This window comes from Perna viridis, chromosome 1, assembly GCF_037379345.1.
Source record: "Perna viridis isolate PV_CMFRI_1.1 ecotype Kerala chromosome 1, ASM3737934v1, whole genome shotgun sequence".
NCBI lineage: Eukaryota > Metazoa > Mollusca > Bivalvia > Mytilida > Mytilidae > Perna > Perna viridis.
The window spans coordinates 70,788,149-70,810,004 of record NC_142445.1 but is presented as its reverse complement, the minus strand read 5'-3'; the positions used below and the strand labels follow the sequence as shown (position 1 = coordinate 70,810,004).

At 33.1% G+C, this 21,856-nt stretch overlaps 1 protein-coding gene across 1 annotated transcript; it reads left to right on the top strand.

Moving 5' to 3' along the window:
• Positions 1 to 1,873: 1,873 nt before the first annotated feature.
• On the top strand, positions 1,874 to 18,709 carry LOC148630224 (uncharacterized). Its single transcript, XM_088563597.1, has 15 exons — positions 1,874 to 2,286; positions 5,580 to 5,867; positions 7,064 to 7,196; positions 7,461 to 7,663; positions 8,418 to 8,572; positions 9,116 to 9,275; positions 9,562 to 9,629; positions 10,644 to 10,866; positions 11,631 to 11,767; positions 12,422 to 12,581; positions 13,773 to 13,931; positions 14,221 to 14,373; positions 15,487 to 15,574; positions 16,464 to 16,524; positions 18,082 to 18,709. The coding sequence occupies exons 1-15, from the start codon at positions 2,199 to 2,201 to the stop codon at positions 18,607 to 18,609; spliced, it is 2,604 nt and encodes an 867-aa protein (XP_088419723.1). The 5' UTR covers positions 1,874 to 2,198; the 3' UTR covers positions 18,610 to 18,709.
• The last annotated feature ends 3,147 nt before the right edge of the window (positions 18,710 to 21,856 follow it).

Here is a 21,856-nt window from a genome sequence, read left to right as displayed (position 1 = left end):
TGTTTTGGTTTGTTTGTTTATTTTGTATTCAATGTTGTGTGTGTCTATTCTCCTTGCCAAGTCGTTATTCTTGGAATATTTTCTTTTAGATTATCGACCAAATACTGGTCCTCCATTTTTCTTGTTCACAATATATTGCTCGCGTCTAGTGGAGGTATGATCAATGAAAAAAATTAAAACAAATTAAAATCACTGTTGAAATCCAAAAACATATAGAATATCTTTACATCATTATCGACTTCTATGGCCCGGTTCACATGTTTATGTCAAATTGTTTCTTCATTTTGAAGACTTGAATTCAGGCCAGTACAGATCCTTCATAATGTATTATATGTAAATCATAGAAATAGGCAAAAGAGGGTGATAAAACTTTATTTACAATTACTGGCTATATGTTACCTTTCAGTGATATCTTTGCAGATAAAAGACGCAATGACCTGTACAAGATTACAATAAATATTTGTTTCGCTCAAAATATTTTAATGCTGTGTTAAGTAAACAAAAGAGCACTACCTTAACAAAAAGAAATAAATTAATTCGGCTCAGACGATTCGTTGACAATGATAGATAGGGTTCAACATTTTTCAGTAAATGGACTTATGGCACCAATCATTTTCATACTAATAGGACACTGGGATTATTTTGAGAAAAAAATCCAAATTTGAGCATTTTTTTAACTAAGCCATGGACATAAAAAAAAATATGAATCAATATTTCCACCATTAATTAACAATGTAGATTTTCCAACATTTCTTTTAAATTCCGGTTGTTGCTAAAAAATATACTCAACACAAGACTCCAGCCTCATCCGTCCAGAATAAAAACAGTCTGTGCCTAATGAAGTATTGTTGTCTCTTATGTTATGCGTGTATATGAAATAGACTTGACTTTGCAATATTGACTATATATTATTTGAATTTTAAAAGCAATCGGATTACAGTAACATATACTTCCCCAACTTAAACAAAATGGTCAATTCTACTGATTGAGAATAATCGTGGAGAATTTTATTGTAAGATACAAAGCAACAAAAGTAAAGAGCAACTCGAACTACACTAAAAACTGGGAGCATGGACCAGGTGCACCGGTAGGGTAAGCGTCCTCTGCTTTTCTAGAAACACCCGCCGAGTTGCTCATAAAAAAGTCGTCCAGGGTAGACGAAAGAGAAAAGGAAAACTATGACACATTGAACAAATCAGTTTTCATGGTGCAGATGGATACACCGTAACGATCCATGAGTTCATGACGACGACCATAAAGCTTCTGTTGTGATGATCTTGTAGCAACGTAACCCTGTTCCAGAAGCCTAATTGTAAGTAGTCTAGCGCGATACTAAAAGTCTGCGTAGTTACGGCAGCTCTTGGATAACGTATGAGATATGTTGTGATATGAAAACTCCATAGGCAGGTGCTGAAGGGATGTTGCCACAGATGAAAGGAAAGTTGACAACACGGAATGAAAAGTCATTGCGTTTGTCGTATAGTTTGGTCAATAGTTTTCCTTTACTACAGTTCTGTTAGTGTAGCACAAGATATGAGGCTGACTTCACAGTTCTGTTTAAATTTTGGAATAACGTGTGGTGTGTTGTTTGTCTCATTTCTGTATGGTCAACAACAGTCTATATTGCGAATCTGAGTTAATTTTAGGAGACATTTGAATGTTTTGATGACAGTTGTGATATACCATGAAAATAAACTAAGGAACTATAAGCTTCGTTATAGCATGTTCAGATTCTACACTACGTTGTGTTTATTTACGATGTCCAGGTCAATATCCATTTAAAGTTTATCGTTTATTTTCAACTTTAGAGGATGTTAGGTTAAAATATTTAATCTAATCATTACTTTGATAATCTATCCTATATTTTGATTAAATGTTTAAATTGACTTTACTCATGTATCTACAACATGTAATTTATGTCATCATTTTAACGTACGTTTGTAAATCTACATTAACAAATTTAAAACAAAAACTACGAGTGAAACCGGTCAAGTCGTAAAATAGTGTTACTTATCCAATTCTATTTATAAGATGATGTTTTCTATCGTACAACATTGAGGAAACTCTTATTTCGGAACAACTTACTATTTGTTTCTAGTACAACCGTGGTACAAAAAAGAGCGTTATATGGCTGTTCATATTTTCATTGTGGATGAAGAAACAGAAATTAACTTTTGGAATATTTCCGTAGTGGGGCTATGAAACTCGATGTTGTTATCTACCTTATGCTAGCATCACAATATGTGAAATCAATCAATTCGACAGATAGAAGTAATCATAGGCCAGGTAAGTTTGTAGCATTTTACAGATACACACAAATTATGATAATAAAGCTCAATTTTTTTCTTTGGTTAGCTTCCTGACAATTATAAATAAACACACAAATATAAAATACAATGGAAGATGCATTTTTACGTCCCGCAGATATAGGTAGCCTTCTAGATTCAATATCAGACCAAAACTAAATAACTACAAGTCAATATACGACTCTATTTTTTTTTCTTTTCATATTCTTTTTAAATTTCCTTGCTTTACTTTTCCGCGAAAAAATCCTAAACTCGTCTACTCTTGTTAACTTATGCAAAGTTGCTTATGTATATGTGCGAACGATTCGGTAAAGATTGTCATGTTTGATCGTCGATTGATCAGGTTGCGCTTCCAAAATACTATAGAGTGTACTATACAGTTACATTAAGGCGCAGTTTTGCACACCAAGTTACCCCGGTCCAATTTTGTAAAAGTTAAAATTAAAAGTTGAAATTTGGTGGATATATTGTTTAAATGTGGTTAAGCATTCATACATAGACAGATGTAATATATATGTAATGGTAAACAGGTGTAATTTAAAATAAGAATATTATCCGGAACGTTTCAGTCCCCTACCGTATTAGCTTCTCTCATCAGCATCAGATGGCTGATTTTCTAAATACCTTATTTCGCACGAACTTTGGGAACTAAAATTGTGAGAGAATGAATCGAAAAGGGTCTTATTATTTTTACCCTTTTTTCCACCTACTCCATGCATGCTTTCATCCTGCGCTAGTGTCTAAGTGCCTGATATTTTATAAAACATAGTAATTGGCTGTTAGTTTTGGAAAGGCACCCCTGAGTTGTACTAAAACTCAATAATATTTTTTTCTGTATCTTACCATGGCTACTGGATTTCATAACAATAATCACTAAATTACTTGTAAATGACTTGAACCTCCACACACAAAGGATTTCAAAAATATGCACTTTTTTATGACAAAACATTAGAAATTTCTGTGCGGACTGCCTCAAAACAGCTATATTTCAACAAAACGAGACCAAATTTTCAGAAATGACCTAACTGTATTGTACTACCATATGTTGTTTGTTTTAGTGAGTTTTACATATTCAAACAAAGATGTCAAAACTGAAAATTGCCTTCAGATACAAGAGAAAAGTAGCTTCCGTGATATTTCGGTGGAAGATGCATTTATACGTCCCGAAAATAGAGATCAAGATAGATTACACCGGCAATAATAGTTTACATGAAATGCATGTACATCGAACTCTACATGAAATTTTACGTTAATTTAATAGAAAAGTAATCAAGGGAACCAAGGTTCTAGCGGGAATTAAAAGAATATAATCCAGGGACAAAGGCCAAACATAGAAAACAGACATACACAACAAAGAACATTGAGTAACTAAAATAATACACACAAAGTAACAAAAGCAAATGGGCAACCCGGACTCCACTAAAAACTTGCAGCATGGACCAGGTGCACCGGTAGCGTAAGCGTCCTCTGCTTTTCTAGAAACACCCGCCGAGTTGCTCATAAAAAGTCAAGTCCGGGGTAGACAAACGAGGAAAGGAAAACTATGACACGTTGAACAAATCAGTTTCATGGCGCAGATGGATACACCATAACGATCCACGAGTTCATGATGACGGCCATAAAACCTTTGTAGTGATGACTTTAATCTTGTAGCAACATAACCCTGCTCTAGAAGCTTATTTGTTAGAGTCCTAGCGCGATACAAAAAGTCTGTGTAGTCTCGGGAAGCTGTGGCATAACGTATGAGTTTTGAAATGAACACTCCATACGCAGGTGCTGAAGGGATTTTGCCACAGATGAAAGGAAGGTTGACAATTTTGAATGAAAAGTCATTACGTTTGTCGTCAATAGTTTTCCTTTACCGTCGGTTCACGGTACTTGGGACCTCTAGAAAGGATATTACGTAGAGATTCGTTTTCGATGATTGACAAATCTCCCGCGACGTGACCGGAAGGAGCATATTTGAATGGAGAGTTATTGCAAGAACAGTCAGGTGGTTTAGCCTTGAAGTCCTCAATCTCGAGGTTCTGCAATAGCCTCTTATATTTGAAAACTTTGGATGCAATGGGTGAAGGAGTAATCAACGGAACCAAGGTTATAGCGGTAATCAAAAGAATGTAATCCAGAGACAAAGACCAGATATGGAAAACAGACATACACAACAAAGAACATAAAGTAACTAAAATCATACATACAAAGTAACAAAAGTAAATGAGCAACTCGGACTCCACTAAAAACTGGGAGCATGGACCAGGTGCACCGGTAGCGTAAGCGTCCTCTGCTTTTCTAGAAACACCCGCCGAGTTGCTCATAAAAAGTCAAGTCCGGGGTAGACAAACGAGGAAAGGAAAACTATGACCCGTTGAATAAATCAGTTTTCATGGTTCAGATGGATACACCATAACGATCCACGAGTTCATGATGACGACCATAAAACTTCTGTAGTGATGACTTCAATATTGTAGCAACATAACCCTGTTCCAGAATTCCAGAGGTATAGGAATATGAAATAATTGGTATGGATTTGTCTATTGGGGAATTTTGTTGGTAACGTAAAATACTATATATGATTTTGTTGTGAAATGCACTCCCCTGGATTTTCATTTGTTTCATAGGTTCTAATCAAATCATTTTCACGTTAAAAATGACGGGTAACATCAAAATTATCGAACTGATAAACTATAGGTAGTAGTCTAAAGGAAAGTCGGTATAACAAGATAACAATATCAAGGTAAAAAAGAAAAGTTGGAAACTGCAGCAATGGTTCAGGCATTTCAGATGAAAATGGTGGGTTAAACCAGGTTTTATGACCCGCTAAACCTCTCGATTCCATTACAGTTAATTATCCCTAGTATATTACAACACAAAATCGGTTGTCAAAGCAACAATAAAGAGATCAACAGTAAATAAGTGAAAATATAGAAAGAACAAAATCAAAGATGAACTCAACTTGAAAATAAGTATTAAACTTTGTGAGGAAGGTAAAGGTGAAAACAATGAGATATGTGTAAAAATACAGAAAATACACTTGTTGATATTTCGAAAACTCACCATCAATAATCTGTTTGTCAAGGTAAAATTCAACTGTAAAATGAAAATATTTTACCAGAATAATGGGACAAATATGTATACAACCTTTGGGGGGCCCACTGTCGCTCTAAATAAAGGGCATTCTTTGAAAAGAGGGTAAGAGGAATATGGAGTACTGCATTTCAGTAGATAAATCTTCTGATACAATCAAAGGTTTTAAAGGCTTGATTTTTTCCTTTACAGTTCTCGGATTTAACGGAGCTAAGTATCTTCTTACCGGCCAGACCTTCAACACAAGCTGTACTTTTTCTCCAAATTGCATCACTAGTGAATCTCTCTGTGACATCAAACTTCTTCATATCGTTCATTGTATTGGTTCGTCATCATGTGACGGAGTCACACAGAACACATCTATCACTAACAATACTACAATCAGCCTGTTAAAGTCTAATTTAATGCCGGGAGATACAGGCACTTATCTTTGTCGATATAACCATACCTATCAGGACAGTTTTAATCTCTGGGTTGTAGGTAAGTTTAAAAAGCGTTCAGCAGATTTCAGCAAAATAAGAACAATTTTGTGACTTAATGATTATTATTGAGTCGAGTATACCCAATCTTACATGATCATTTCAGTAGATTAATCTTGTGATTTCATGTTTGAGGCATAAATAGTTTTTATAGTTATATATAAAACAACGGAAAGACGTCGGTCGGTAACTTCACACATCTATCATTTAACACTGACCAAAAACATTGACTGCAATCCATAATTTTTATTGAGAATACATGAATGATAAAACATGGTGTTGTGTGTGACGTTTAATGCTTTATATTTTTTTAAGTCTCTTGTGCTATCTCATTGTTTTATACACCATTACAATTTAGCCGTATATTTATGTAAAACCAACGGCGTGGGCATTACAAAAATCTCATTACTAAAAGTATTTGCCCTGTAACCTTTAAGAATATTTTATTGAAAATAAACAAAAGGTTAAATGGTTCCTCCATCACCCTCACAAAAATGTTGAATTAATTGTGCGGTGCCCCAAACAAAGTGAAGCTCAGGTTCACATGTAAAGCAATCTTTAACTCGCACAATCAGCACAAAACAAAATCAAAATGGATGATATAGAAACATACAAAATACATGGTCTTTTAGGTAAAATTATACTATAGATCAGATGCATGGCGATCCTCCTTGTTTTACAAAATTCAATATTTGCCGGGGTGAATGGTTTAAAAGATACCCAACATTTCCGAAGGCGAAAAATATTGGACAAAGCCAATCTCATAACAGAAAATTGTATGAATTTGAAATTATGCACTGTGATGACTGATACTTTTTACAGTAACAAAACCGTGCTAAAATGGCCGTTTAAAAATACATAAGAGAGTAATATGGTTGAATAAATTAGGAATTGGTACAAAGAGTAAAACTCCATTATGTAGGAGCCGTTGAAATTTTAAAAAATGGAAATATGCCAACCAACTATGTCGGTACTGAAGATATTGAAATATTCACATCAATATATTAAAAAGTCTGTAAATCAACTAGCAGTTTGTTAAGTATATAATTTGATAAATATTTGTAAAGTAGCGGATTTATTTTTCGCTAATTTAACTTAACGATGACCCTGAAAATCTCTAAACATCGCTTAGATTTTATTTTATGTTTTTTTTTCTTTCTAATTGCTATTTCTAAGAATTATCGACGTGTTTTGCAGACAAACCTTCTGGTCCTGTAAATATCAGCTGTATATCACAAGATCTTGAGGATCTGAGATGTTCGTGGATAAAATCAAAGAAGGACAATGATAGCCGACTTCTTACACTTTACAGATCATATTTTAAATGCAGGTTATTATTCATTTCGTTTTTAGTTTATTGTATCAATGTAGTCGAAAACCCAACTATTAATACAAATAAACAATAGAGAATATTTATGCTTCACCCTCTGATTATTTTAAAAGTACAAATCCTTTCGTTAAACATAATTCATAATCCTCCCGCTTTTGGATTAGAACTTTATTCTTAAGTGATTAACGTGGAGAATATGGCGTTTGATAAGATGACAGAAATCATGTTGAAAAATGATCTATGACAATTTGACTTCTAATTCAGCCCTATGTGGGGACAGTTTCTATGTCCACATCCTGTCTTCTCAAATAAGCAGAGGAGTGATGAAACAGGATGTAATATCGCTAGTTCTACGTCACCTGAGGATTACACGTTTATACCATCACTTGTATATACACTCTTTATAAATGCATCCAATGAAGCTGGAAGCCACCTCACTGAACATCCTATCCACCCTCTGGAAGTAGGTAAGAATTAATGCTGAATCAAACTATCTTCTGTGATAGGAAATCGGTACATTTGGTTTAAGAGGGTTATCGTGAAAAGTAAAAGTTAAGTTCTTGAAGAAATATATTCACTTAGAAATCAACTGAAAGGTGAGTTTGTTAAATTCTAAAACCATTCTGCGTCTAGCCTTTGTTTTTCTAGCTGTGGCTTGTTATTTTTCTGAATTTTTCTTACTTTTTACATGTTTTCACCTTTTTAAGCAACATGAGCAAAGCAATTGATGAAACTAAAGATATATTTTATTATGAAACTAAGGACATTTTTCAACAGATAAATGGAAGACTGTTAGCAAATAATAAATGGCAACTTAGCATTAAAAATTAGCAGTGAAAACAATGAATGATAAGAAAATAACTCGTAACTCTTTATATTATTTAAGTCAACTTGAGTTATGGCTTTCCGTGTAGTAGTTTTTTCTTGTTGCAATGTAAAAAATGGGAATAGTTTACTGAGATAGATAAGTTAGAAATCAGTTTTAATTCTTGATTGTTACTTGTTTATTTATAGAGTAATCAAGGGAACCAAGATTCTAGCGGAAATCAAAAGGATGTAATCCAGGGACAAAGACCAGACATGGAAAACAGACATACACAACAAAGAACATTAGATAACAAAAATAATATATACAAAGCAACAAATGTAAATGAGCAACTCGGACTTGCCTTTGTGCAAGTAACAAATTGAGTTATATATTTCTTACCGTTATTGTTTCAGTCAAACTGTCGCCTCCAAGGGTAACCTCAATGATTGGATCTGTGAGTGTCGATTTAACTCTGAGTCTTAAACCTGATCCTATTTTGTCGGTACTGATAGAGAGAGAACATGTAATATACGAAATATCTTATAGTTGTCGAGGCTTTCACAGAACGGTAAGTCTATAATTACAAAGGTCTTCTTTAAATAAAAATTAAATTGCTTTTTTCCTTCAACTATAAGACCGCACATAAATACCCCACTTGTGGCATTTTTTTCAATTTCTGAATCCGTTTTGAATCTATCTATTTCTGCTTCTTTTTTCTGTTTTATTGACAACTCGAAATTGAGTTATAATTCCATTTGCGAGTCATGCACTTCATCATCCCATGATAGATAACTCAAGTTATTGTCACTTATATTTTCTTTTATTGTTCTGTCAGATATTTCTTACAAACTTACGATCTAGGTGAGTACATCACATCAATTTGAGTTCATTTGAACCATTTGTTGCTTGTTAGTGCAAATTAAATTAATGTTGACTTGGACTTGAACTTAGAATTAGATATTATGGATAGACAGTTTTTGGTACATTTTTTTCCATTGAAAAAATATTGATTATCAAAACCCTCCTTGTCTGTGTGAATTTTATTACTTGTCGAAGCTGGAATAATAAATATGTGCACAGTTACGGTAAGACATACATTTCTTTAATATAGGTAATATTCAATACGACTGGAAGTAACAGCACAGTTTCTATCAGAGATTTGATACCTTACACCAGCTATACATTTTCTATCAGAAATAGAATCCAAACATCACAAGGGGAGAGATACTGGAGCGATATCAGTACTGAACACTGCTTTACGCTTCCAGCATGTACGTACTTACATATTCTTCGCGAAATGATTTTTTTTACGTAGAATTAGTTTCTGGTGGATACCATTGATAAGTAATTTGTTTTGTTTTGGTTTTTTTTTTTTTTTTTGTAATGTCTTTTTATTATTATTATAATCATTTTAAATGTTTTGCTTTGTTATTTTGTTTTTCTCTCACATCCTAGCTTCATGGATATCCCTAATGTTGATCCTTCTATTATTACGTAACAACGTGCAGGGAAATGTAAATCTAAAGAGTCGTTTCAAAGATTTTTTTTCTATTAAAGTACCTGTAGCAGTTCCAAGGATTTATGGATATATTTTACACAGAGGAATCATTTCTGTTCTTATTCAAGTAAGTAATTGTTCCAGGAAATAAATGTAAACAGATGGTAGACCAAACCTGTTACACGAAGCATTCTTTTTGGCATTTTGCAAAATCACACAGAATTATATCATTTTAATGAATAATACAATGTTTGAAATTATGCTAAAAATGATCTTTTAATTATTTAAAAAGATGTTTTGCCAAAAACCTTTATATGGTAAGATTACAAGCATTTTTTTTAATAACCTCTTTCAAAGGTGGTGTAATTGGCTGCAAACGTAATTAAGGGAACCAAGATCCGTGCAGAAGTCAAAAGATTATAATCCAAGGATAAAGACTAAACAATGAAAACACACACGCACAACCAAAAACATGAAATAACAAAGAAGAAAAAGCAAGTAAGTAACTCGGGCTCCACCAAAAAGTAGGAGCATGGATCAGGTGTATCTGTAGGGTAAGCGTCTTCCACGTTTCTAGAAACACCTACCAAGTTGCTCATAAAATGTCAAATCCAGAGACGAAAGAGGGGAGGAAAACTATGACACGGTGAAAAATCATTTTTCTATCAAGATCCAGTTGGATACACCATAACAGTTCACGAGTTCATGATGACAACCTTTAATGTTTTGTAGTGATGACTTTAATGTTGTAGCAACATAACCCTGTTGTAGACGTCTTCTAAGTTGACAATAAGGAATGATAATAATAAAACTTCATTTCAAGAGGGTAACACAGTTAGTCTACAACTTTATCTTTCCTGTGGCCCTGTATTAAAACAAACAAAAATATAAAGATAAATTACAATACTACAAAATTAGTTTTTATTTTTTTTTTAATTTATTAGAATGTGTTGATATCATATGGTAATAGAATTAATTGTTACAACAAAATTACCGAACTGATAAACTCTAGGCAATAGTTTAAACGGGTATTCATTATGGAAGTACGTATAACAAATGAAGGGTAAAAACGGGAAGTTGTAAACCACCTCAAACATGAACAGTTATTTCTCCATTTATTTGGTTATATTTATCCTTTCAGCCGATACTAAAAATTGATAAAAACGCGGAAAATGCATCTTACAACGTATCTATAGAAGACGGTAGTCTACCATTGAGGTTCCTTTCTGCCAGTTGGAATACCCTTTTTATACCAGATATCACCAACACAAGAAACGTCGATCAACTAGTCGGAATCAAAACGACGAATAATGTCGGAACTAGCAGAAATTCCAATCATATTGTAATCCCTGGTTATAATAAAGGTATGTATGACAAGCTGTAAATTATTGAACATCCTTTGACTTGTCGAGCCAGATAAATTGAATTGCTCTAGAACCTGAGAACATGGATCATATGTCTTTCTAGAACAACTTCACTTTATGTGATGTTTTTTTCTCTATATTTTGAATGGTTTTATCTTACATTAATAGTATTTGTTTGAATTTCCACAACCCTAGTAGATTTTAATAGATTACAAATACTCAAAAGCAAATTTTACACCGGCAAACACAGTCAAAATACATAGAATAAGACAAAGAAAATTTGCCCAAAACAGGACATAAGATAAACATTATAAATATATATTTTTGGAATATCCCTGCTTTTAAAATGACGATCGATATTGTAGATTGGTGTGGTCATCTCCACCATAAGAATAGATGTGTTCACAATGACGAAATTATTCTCTTTGCTTTTTACTAGGAACTGACATTGAATGAGTTTTTCGACGGTTGTTTTAGAAAAGCATAGGATACTTTCACTTCTGATGCATCTGGTTTATAAAAGATTTTTACTTTAGTTACTGTGTGTGTAATTATGTTTCATAGTGGTTATGTCTACTCTCTTGGTATTTGTTTTTGTCATCAGATACCCTATTCCTCGTTCTAATGAAAATCTTGCTTTAAAAAGTACCCATCTATAAGAAAAAGCTTTATGAAATAATTTTACATAGTGCTGAAACAGTTTATGACCCTTGGTCTATTATGCATTAACATCTGTTGTTTCGTTTTTATTTCCATTGTGATAGATAGACCAATTCCAAACCATATAATCGTGGAAGAATCTACCAATGTTTATTATGTATCCTGGAACGCAAACGGGAACACCAGAAATCTAAATAAAACAGTCGTTATATGGTGTATAGGTATATATTCTCATTGCCAGGTATGTTAAAAGATAAGTATTTGTAAGAAGTCAGCATCGTAAAATGTTAAATAATATGAAATGCCATATGTACAAAAGTCCAGGTTATTTATCTTACTTGAAAATCACATTTATCGTATCTTACTTGTATACAAATGTCAATATACCAATAGTTTACAGATTTTTTCAAATTATCCGTGGTAAATTTTAAAGAAATAATTGATTTTACAGTTGTATTAAAGTTTTATGAATCCATCCAAAATTCTTTTATTTCAACCTTCCATGTTCTCACTTTTCTGTGGATAAAAAGTGTCAATAAATCGATTTTCAGTTAAATAAAGCTTTTACATTTTACCTCTTTCAATATCCGCAAAAAAACCGAAACATCAAAACAAGAGGATAATTCTGAGAAATCAAAATCCAAAAATATGACCAAAACGTGATTACAGAAATAAAAGACTAAAAATACTGAATATAAAGAAAACTAGACATTACACAAAAAACTAAAACATTTGCAATATGAAATCCCACGAAAAACCGGGAGTGGCGTCAAGTGCTCCGAAAAGGTAGGGAAGTCCTGCTTCGCAAGGGGCACTATTATACATGCTTTATTCAAATAGTCACTTGAAAGGTATAGCATTAATGTCTTGTTTTGTTTGGTGATTTTATCCTAAGAGTAATTTAAACAAGATTCAGTTGTCACCAGATGCCACAGACACAACAATACAGACAGTGAGGGAGGATAAATGGATATTCGCCGTATATTATGTATATAGTGATGGATATATCACTGAAATGGTTTTCACTGAGTGTCAGTTTCCCTCTGTTAATCAAGGTAGTCAAATATATATATATATAATATACGTCTCAGAATGTGACTTTTTTCACTTCACTGCTCCATCGGATCAAATTGCTATAAGGAAGATAACGTAAGCGTAGAAGGATAGAAGGGTATGAAAAGTTCCCATCGATATTAAAACTATTTATTCGTAAGATAATTTATATACTGGATTCTTTCTGACATTCCACCTACATTTGTTTCAACTTGAGTATTCATATTGAATGTTTTATCCCTCCTCGTCAACTTGTACAAATAATAATGTTTTGATGTAATTTGTATTTCTGCATACCTTTGTACCTACATCGGTTTATCAGAATAAAGTTATATATATATATATATATATATATATATATATATATATATATGGTCTGAAAAATTCCCATCGATGTTAGAACTGTCAAATTTGCGAAACCAATTTCTGTCGTTCCCTCCGCGGGACTAGAACTCGTACCGCTGTGACATCTATGGCAACACCGCCTGCACTAAGTCCAGCGCCCTAGACCACTCGGCCAGCTAGGCCAAATAAAAATATAGCTTTTATTTTTATTTTTATATAGCCTAGCTGGCCGAGTGGACTAGGGCGCTGGACTTAGTGCAGGCGGTGTTACCATAGATGTCACAGCGGTACGAGTTCGAGTCCCGCGGAGGGAACGACAAAAATTTGCTTCGCAAATTTGACAGTTCTAACATCGTTGGGAATTTTTCAGACCCTTCTATAAGTTTACGTTATCTTCCCTGTATCAATTTGATCCGATGAAGCAGTGTAGAGAATAGAGTCGTCACATTCTGAGACGTTGTATATACATATATATATATATACTGTCAAATTTGTACTCGTACTGCTGTGACAACAAAGTCCATCGCCCTTGACCTTGATCACTCAGCCAGCTAGGCTATATATACGTATCCATATGCTATATATAAACAATGCGTTGTTTTCACAGTTCACAGTTCTTTGGAGATAGATATACAAAATTATTTTATTTATTTTTTCTTTATTTTAATGTGGATTCTTTTTTCTCTGGTGTTACTATTTTCATCTTTATTAAATCTAATTTACATAATTCAGGTCTTGTTTTATTGATGAAAAAAGTCTAAAAGAACAAATATCATACATGACTGCATTACATTTATTGTATTTAAAGAAAAAAAAACAATTTGTAACTATGGCTTTATCATTTGTAGCACCAAGAGGAATTGCTGACTTCAGTGTCATTCCACATGTCAAATCACTACTAGTAAAGCCTGGAGAGTTCTGTAGTAAAAAATATCCAAGTCGTCCACTGACGTATACGGTGCTTTATAGAGAGAAAACTGGGGATAATATCACATCGTGTGAGGAAGGTAGCCATCATTTAATTAATATTAAATTGCAAGTAATACTGTAATGTTCAGAGATTTCGGAATACCAAAAAGAAATGTCTTTATGACCATATAAATAACCTGTTCTTATAATCTCTCGTCTCAACCAGTTTCTTGTTATTATTTTAGCATTACTTGACCTAGCCTTTCTCATTTATTATACACATTATATTATTTACATAGTTAATCATACCTTCTAATGGTCATATATGAACTTTTGAAAAATCGTTTATCTTTTTTTTTTCCACTTTTTTCTAAACTATTTTTACAGATTTTCGGACTATATCTATCAATGCAACAACAGATATAAAAGAAACTATGATACTTAACCTGAAAGAGTCTACAGATTATAATATATGCTTATCTGTGACAACAAGAGGTGGGAAGAGTGTCAGCCAACCACGTGTATCAAGGACATTACAAAGTATGATGTGATCACGTGTGTCATTTATCATACAACTGAAATCTGATTTTTTAAAATTATGTTTGGAACAGTTATTTTTCCCTCCAGTTTTGTTTTCGATGAATTAGTTATTTTTCCTGGTATATGATGAATTTTTTTCTCGATATTTGAGTTATCTTTCTTGGGATGCTAAAAAACTGAAAATTCATCGCAGGGATCAGTTTCGGTTTGATTGAGTTTGTTTTTGATTTAAGTTTATTTTTTTGTTCAAAACGTGAAGCTCTCAAAAAGTTGTAATCTGAAGTGATAAGAATGATCTCTAATTCATTGCGGATCCTGATAATTCTCAGACCTTCTGGAAACCCTCAATTCAAAATTGTTATCAGAATACAATAGCATTAAAACCTATATTAAAGCCTCATATTTTGACATACACTTAAAGATCGATGGTATAGGAAAATTATTGACAAAACAATACGACAAACACGATGACTTTTCATTCCGTATTGTCAACTTTCCTTTCATCTGTCGCAACATCCTTTCAGCACCTGCGTATGGAGTGTTCATATCACAACTCATACGTTATGCCAGAGCTTGTCGTAATTACGCAGACTTTTTGTATCGCGCTAGATTTAATACAACTACGCTTCTGGGACAGAGTTATGTTGCTACAAGTTTGAAGTCATCACTACAGAAGTTTTATGGTCATCATTATGAACTCGTGGATCGTTACGGTGTATCCATCTGCAACATGAAAACTTATTTGTTCAACGTGTCATAGTTTTTTCCTTACCCTTTTCGTCTACCCTGGACTCGACTTTTTATGAGCAACTCGGCGGGTGTTTGGTCCATGTTCCCAGTTTTTAGCGGAGTCCGATTTCCTAATTTTCTTTTGTTCCTTTGTATGTATCATTTTGGTTATTTTATGTTTTTGTTTTGTTTATCTGTTTTTCTTTTCTGGTCTTTGTCCCTGGATTACATTCTTTTGATTTCCGCTAGAATCTTTGTTCCCTTAATTACTCTTTCTCATGTCTATGAAAAAAACATCAAGAGATATAGTAACTTGTTTTGTCGTAAACTGTGACATATTGTGTATTTGATTACATTGTTATCCTAATCATAGATTTTGTTTAGGTTCCAGTAACAGGTCAACCTTGCTCGAAACAGTAGTCATCGTTGTCGCATTGACATGCGTTTTTGCTGTTGTGGTAATTGTAGGGCTGTAAGTATATTTCGCAATTAAGAAAAAATAATGTGTAGTAAAAAGATTACCAAACTGATAAGTTATATGTAATAATCGAAAGGAAAGTTCGTTTAACAAATGGTAATATCAAAGCAAAAACTTGAAAGTTGGAAACAAACTCAATGCTCCTGGCTTGGTACAGGCATTTCTTATGCCAATCGAATAAATCTGACTAAATAGATATTATATAACAGGAGTAGCTGGGATCACGATGGTCCTTAGTACAAGCATTTAAAACGAAATGGTGGGTTAGATCTAGGCTTATCAGCGCGCCGAACCTTTTTTCTTGCGGCGTGAATATATCTGTTGAGATTGAATAGCATTTGAATGCTATACGTTATTACCAGTAAATCAGTGGACATATCAGCACAAAGAATAATTTGCAAAAATCAATCATTAGTCATTGTTTTAGAAGAAATTGAGTATTTTTTAACCAAGCACTGATATCTGAAAGCGAATTTGGTAAGAGACCATCTGAGACGCATTTCCTTATATCCCTGATTCAGGAGTCTGTTGCGCAGATATTTATGGCGTTAAAGGAAATCAGAGTAGTTAGTATTTGCTTACCAATATCGAATTAATGGTGAAATATAAACACCATACGCAGGAGATAAAGGTATATTGCTGCACAGATAAGAAAAAATTTAAATTTTAAAAAATACAGCCGTCTCCATCACTCAATTTACAATAATAACAGTCGTAAGCATAAACCTTAAACGTCAAATATCACTTGCAAGCATACAAACATAAGATTTAATTAATAAATACATATTTAACTTTGAAAATTCACAATCCAATCAACGAGACATATTGTTCAACATTGAAACCATGATATATCTTTATTAAAGTTTAACTCTTATCTTTTCAGTTGTAAACTAAGAAAACGCTGGACTGAGATAGATACTCAAATAGATCTGCCAAAATTTTATGTAAGTTATTCATTTAATGATTATATCTCTTTTAGTTTTCCCAGTTCTCATCTTTACATTACGCTTTAATAACCCAAAACCTATTGTGAAAATCAAAGACTAACACACTTTATGACATTTAATGAAAAAAGATCGAAATTAAGAGTTTTTCAAAGTTGATGTTTAATTCACAAAATTTAGTTTCGCATGAAACGAAGTCAAGCAATAAAGTTGTTATAAAAATGGACAGTTACAATTTCCATTGACAAGATATGAGGTTTTGGACAACGTTCAAAAGAGTAATCTAGGGAACCAAGATTATAGCGGTAATCAAAAGAATGTAATCCAGGGACAAAGACCAAACATGGAAAACAGACATACACAACAAAGAACATAAAGTAACTAAAATTATACATACAAAGTAACAAAAGTAAATGAGCAACTCGGACTCCACTAAAAACTGGGAGCATGGACCAGGTGCACCGGTAGGGTAAGCGTCCTCTGCTTTTCCAGAAACACCCGCCGAGTTGCTCATAAAAAGTCAAGTCCGGGGAAAAAAAATAAATAAAATATATGATAATGATATATGATAAAAAGAAAAAGTAGGCAAGAAACAAAAAAAAACATTTCCCCAAAAAATGTAAAAAAAAAAGTACGAAAAGGAAGGAATATTTCAATCAGTAACTATACAGCCATTAAATGTTAGTATGAAATAATACCAAAATCTGAAAAAATATATCGAACAATAAAGATAACTAGAAGCTCAATGGAGAGCCTGAATTGCTCACCTTGCTTGTTTTTTTTTTTTTTTTTTTTTTTTTTTGTATAAGTGGCCATGTTTTTTCTAGGATAAAAATTCCTAGGGATTACTCATCTTGGTGTTATTATGTAGGATAGCGGATCAAATTAACAATACGTGTCACAAAAATTAATATTATACAAACTTCTCAGAATGTGACGACTCTATTTGCTTGTCATAGATGTAAAAATGGTACGAGTTCGAAGGAACGACCAAAAATTGTTTCGCAAATTTGACAGTTCTAACATCATTCGGGAATTTTTTTAGACCCTTCTATACTTACATTATCTTCCTTGTATCAATTTGATCCAATGGAGCAGTATAGCGAATAGAGTCGTCACATTCCTCCCATCAGTATGTCGAAGCTTTGAAGATAACTTTTTTTATCTTATCTTGCTGTAGGATAGAAACAAAACCTGTACATAAAGCTAAAAATCCTACAGTCAGGGCTACCACATTCCAAAAGTGATTGTATTTACAAGAACTTTGACAAGCAATGCCTTAATAATATATATTTACAAATCTGTCAATGCTCTTTATTTTTTTTGTTTATACTTGTCAGACTTATTACATTTTGTCTAAGTTTAAATCCCTTACGTTCGTACTTGTGTTTAAATCATCCAAAGAAAAACGTATTGAAAACACAGAAATAGTTTGACGAAGAAAGAAAAGACAATCTTATCAGTTTCCTGATTCCTTTTTTTATTTTGAAAATAAATAAAGCTGCTTTAATCATATCGTTATTGGTGTTATAAAAAAAAGTATATTTCTAATTAAAGATAACCAGTGAGGGACTGTATGACAGTGGCTTTCCATCAAGTAGAAGCTCTGATGACACATCTAGTACTTCAAGTGGGCAGTATGACGGGAAATCTGAACAATGGATTAAAAATATCGAGTTCTCCGAAATGGAGCATAACGTTAGCATTACAGGAAACTTGAAAACATCAAATCAAAGTTGTCAAGAAGAGCTTCAGGGTGGTAAGAAAAGCAGGACTGAAAGTGGCGTGTCAACAAGCGATCGTTCAGATAGTTATACAGATGTTTCTCAAACATTTGAAGACTCGTCAGGTTTACCCACTTCTTGCAGTCGTAGTTATGAACAAAATATTTCAGATCCCTCACAGAAAAGTAAAGGTGTAGCTGAAGAGGTTCATAGTCATATCTTAAACAAAGAATGGCACGCAAAACAAAATTGTGTAAGTGCTAGTATATTAAACCAATTAACAACTGATACAGAAGACAAAACACTGTCTAGTGATTCTCAGGATAGATCAGATATATCTAGTTATACATTGGTATCCTAAAAAGAAAGAAAACAGTAAAAGGAAGTGATTTGGCACTTGAAAGCAAAAACTAGTAAAACTTTGACTGTTTAATATTTTTTTTATTAAAATTTGCTTCGCACTTATGGTTTTTGTTTTATGTTTATATATGGTTTTGAGCTTTGCATGTAAGGGACGGAGTTTATTGAACTCACGTAACATTTGACTTTGTTGGTAATGCAGCGCTATGCTGTTCCTGATGTCAATATACAAGCCTTCATAGAGCACACTACTTGCGTCTTGTTGAAAGTTCACACAATTACTTCCTAACTGCATTCGTCATTTCTGGAATACGTCTTATACGTAACTACGTAGACTTTTTGTACCGCGCTAGACTTTTTACAGCTAGGCTTCTGGAACTTCTGGAAGTAGGTTATGTTGCTACAAGATTGAAGCCATCACTACAGAAGTCGTCATCATGAACTCGTGGATAGTTATATAGATGTGTATCCATCTGCGCCATGAGAACTGATTTGTTGAACGTGTCATAGTTTTTTCTATCCTTTTACGTGTACCCTGGACTTGACTTCTTGTGAGCAACTGAACTGGTTTTTATCTAGATAAGCAGAGGACGCTTGACCTGTCGATGCACCTGGTCCATGCTCCCGAATTTATTGGAGTTGCTCATAAACTTGTGTGACTTTGTGTATTTTGGTTCTGTCCGTTTGTTATATTAAGTTCTTAGTTGTGCGTATCTGGTTTTTGTCACTGGATTATTTTGATTTCCGTTAGAATCTTGGTTGTTTTCTTGATTACTCTTTCAGGGCATCAACATGAAAATGACGCTCCGATTCTATTATAAAAATTTAACTGTTTGAATTAATAAGCTGTTTGTAGGCTTTATCATGAGGATCGTTTCATCAGTATCATTTCTTTTTTTTTTTGGCTTTTAAGAACCAGAAACTGCAAAAATTCATCATATTTTGCTTTTGAAGGGCCAAAATCCAAACGAGGTGTTTGTAAGCTATTTATGTGGAAGAAGGTTATTCATTTTTATTTTAAAGCTCTCTTAGTTTTTGAGATATTCCTTTAAATAAGTGGCTTTACCATTATATTTTATTAAAAGGAAATGGCGATCATGTTTGTTACCAGACCAGCATAATCGAAAATATTTCTTTAAATTTACAACCAAATTATGCTGATGGCAGACCATTTGTCTTTGTAACGAAATGTAATGGAATATAGTAATCTCAGCTTATGTTTGGTCAATAACAAGTAATAAATGTCTTACAATATTCATAGTGTTGATTACTGTAATGATATAATAGCATCAAGTCTTAGGATTTTTAACTCTCTCAATTTTTGGAAGAGATTATTCATACTTAAAAAAAACCGATTCCTAATCATCTTATAAATATTCCGAAGACGATGTTTGAAATTTTTATCGACAACATATTTGTCCAGTGTGTGGGAACAAATTGTGCTCCACTACTGGCTAAACTATTCTTTCACTCTTATGAGTCTGATCCTATTCATAAGAAAGAACATCCTGTGATGAATTGTCCTTAGATATTCCTATATTCGTATATTTTATTCATCGCATCTACGTTATGAACTTGCGATAAAAGAACTACAGACAATATAAAGTTGGTTTCATATCTTGAACTGATCCTAGAAATCGATGGAAAGGGGAGCCTTACGACAAACGCAATGACTTTTCTTTCTGTATCGTCAATTTTCCTTTTAATCTGGGACAACTTCCCTTAAGCGCCTGCATATAGAATTTTTACATCAAAATTTATATTTAACACAATGACTTGCTGAAATTACGCGGACTTTTTGTTCACCGTGTCATAGCAATACTTTCCTCTTTCGTCTACCAGGACGCGAATTTTAAGAGCAACTCGGTGGGAGTTTCTAGAAAAGTAGACGAGGCATACCCAATCGATGCACCTGGTCCATGATCCAAATTTTAAGCGAGTTGCTCATTTTCTTTTGATTCTTTTTGCATGTTATTTTGGTTTTTATTGTATGTGTCTATTTACTTTGTCAATTCGTTTTCCTTAGATTATGTTTTTATTGTATGTGTCTATTTACTTTGTCTATTCGTTTTCCTTAGATTATGTTTTTATTGTACGTATCTATTTACTTTGTCTATTCGTTTTCCTTAGATTATGTTTTTATTGTATGTGTCTATTTACTTTGTCTATTCGTTTTCCTTAGATTATGTTTTTATTGTATGTGTCTATTTACTTTGTCTATTCGTTTTCCTTAGATTATGTTCTTTTTAATAACTGTTTCAATACTGCTTACCTTGATTTCCCTTTTATAGTGTAATCTAATTAAAAAAAAGCTTGAATTTGTATGAACGATGTATATACTTTTTGCAAATTGGATATATTTCAAAACATTGTTTTTGTGTATTCATATGTTTCGAAAATGAAATAAAAAGAAAATCTCCGTCAAACTAACAATAATGTCCCAAATAATTAGCAAGCAAATACGTTTTTGAACATAATTAAAATTGAAACATCTCAAATATAATATTAAAACAACAATATAATTCATATCAATGAAGGAAAATTACGATGTTAGTATCCAAAGTATTTTGAAATGCTTTATACTTCATATTTTCAAAATAATTACATTATCATATTACTTAATAACTGCAAATTGATCTATAAGAAGTTGGGTTTTTTTTTTAAATTATACATAATAATTTTTTATTGCTTCTCTTGTTTTATATATCAATTTATTTTTTAAAAAATCAATGAAATTATGCAACCTGGATTTTCTTAATGACGTATTTAATAGTACTGTAGTGTAATTTATTTTTGCTGATATGAAATCTAATATATCAGTCCTGGTTGTTAGTTAGAAAGTTGTGCGATATATCAAATGTACAGTGTGCCTTCTATTTCATTTCCCTGACTTCGCCTTCAATGAGCAGCACTATGGTTGTCTTGCAAGAACCGGAATCAGCTAATATCTTTCGACGTACTTGGGTTTGCCAAAAAGTAGTGATGTTCGACGCACCAGGGTTTGCCAACAGTTTGTGAAGCTCGAAGTACTTGGGTTTGCTAACAGTCCGCAATGTTGGAAGTACCTGGTTTTTCCAACAGTTCGTGATGTTCGAAGAACCTTTGTGTTCCAACAGTTCGTGATGTTAGAAGAACATGGGTTTGCAACAGTTTGTGATGTTTGAAGTACATGGGTTTGCAAAAGTGTGATGTTCGAAGAATCTAGGTTTGCCAACAGTTTGTGGTGTTTGAAGTACCAGGGTTTGCCA

Coding starts and splice junctions, on each gene's coding strand:
- LOC148630224 (XM_088563597.1), top strand. CDS start 2,199: ATGAAACTCGATGTTGTTATCTACCTTATGCTAGCATCACAATATGTG. Junction 8,573..9,115: donor GTCGAGGCTTTCACAGAACG/GTAAGTCTATAA, acceptor TCTTTAATATAG/GTAATATTCAATACGACTGG. Junction 13,932..14,220: donor TATCACATCGTGTGAGGAAG/GTAGCCATCATT, acceptor CTATTTTTACAG/ATTTTCGGACTATATCTATC.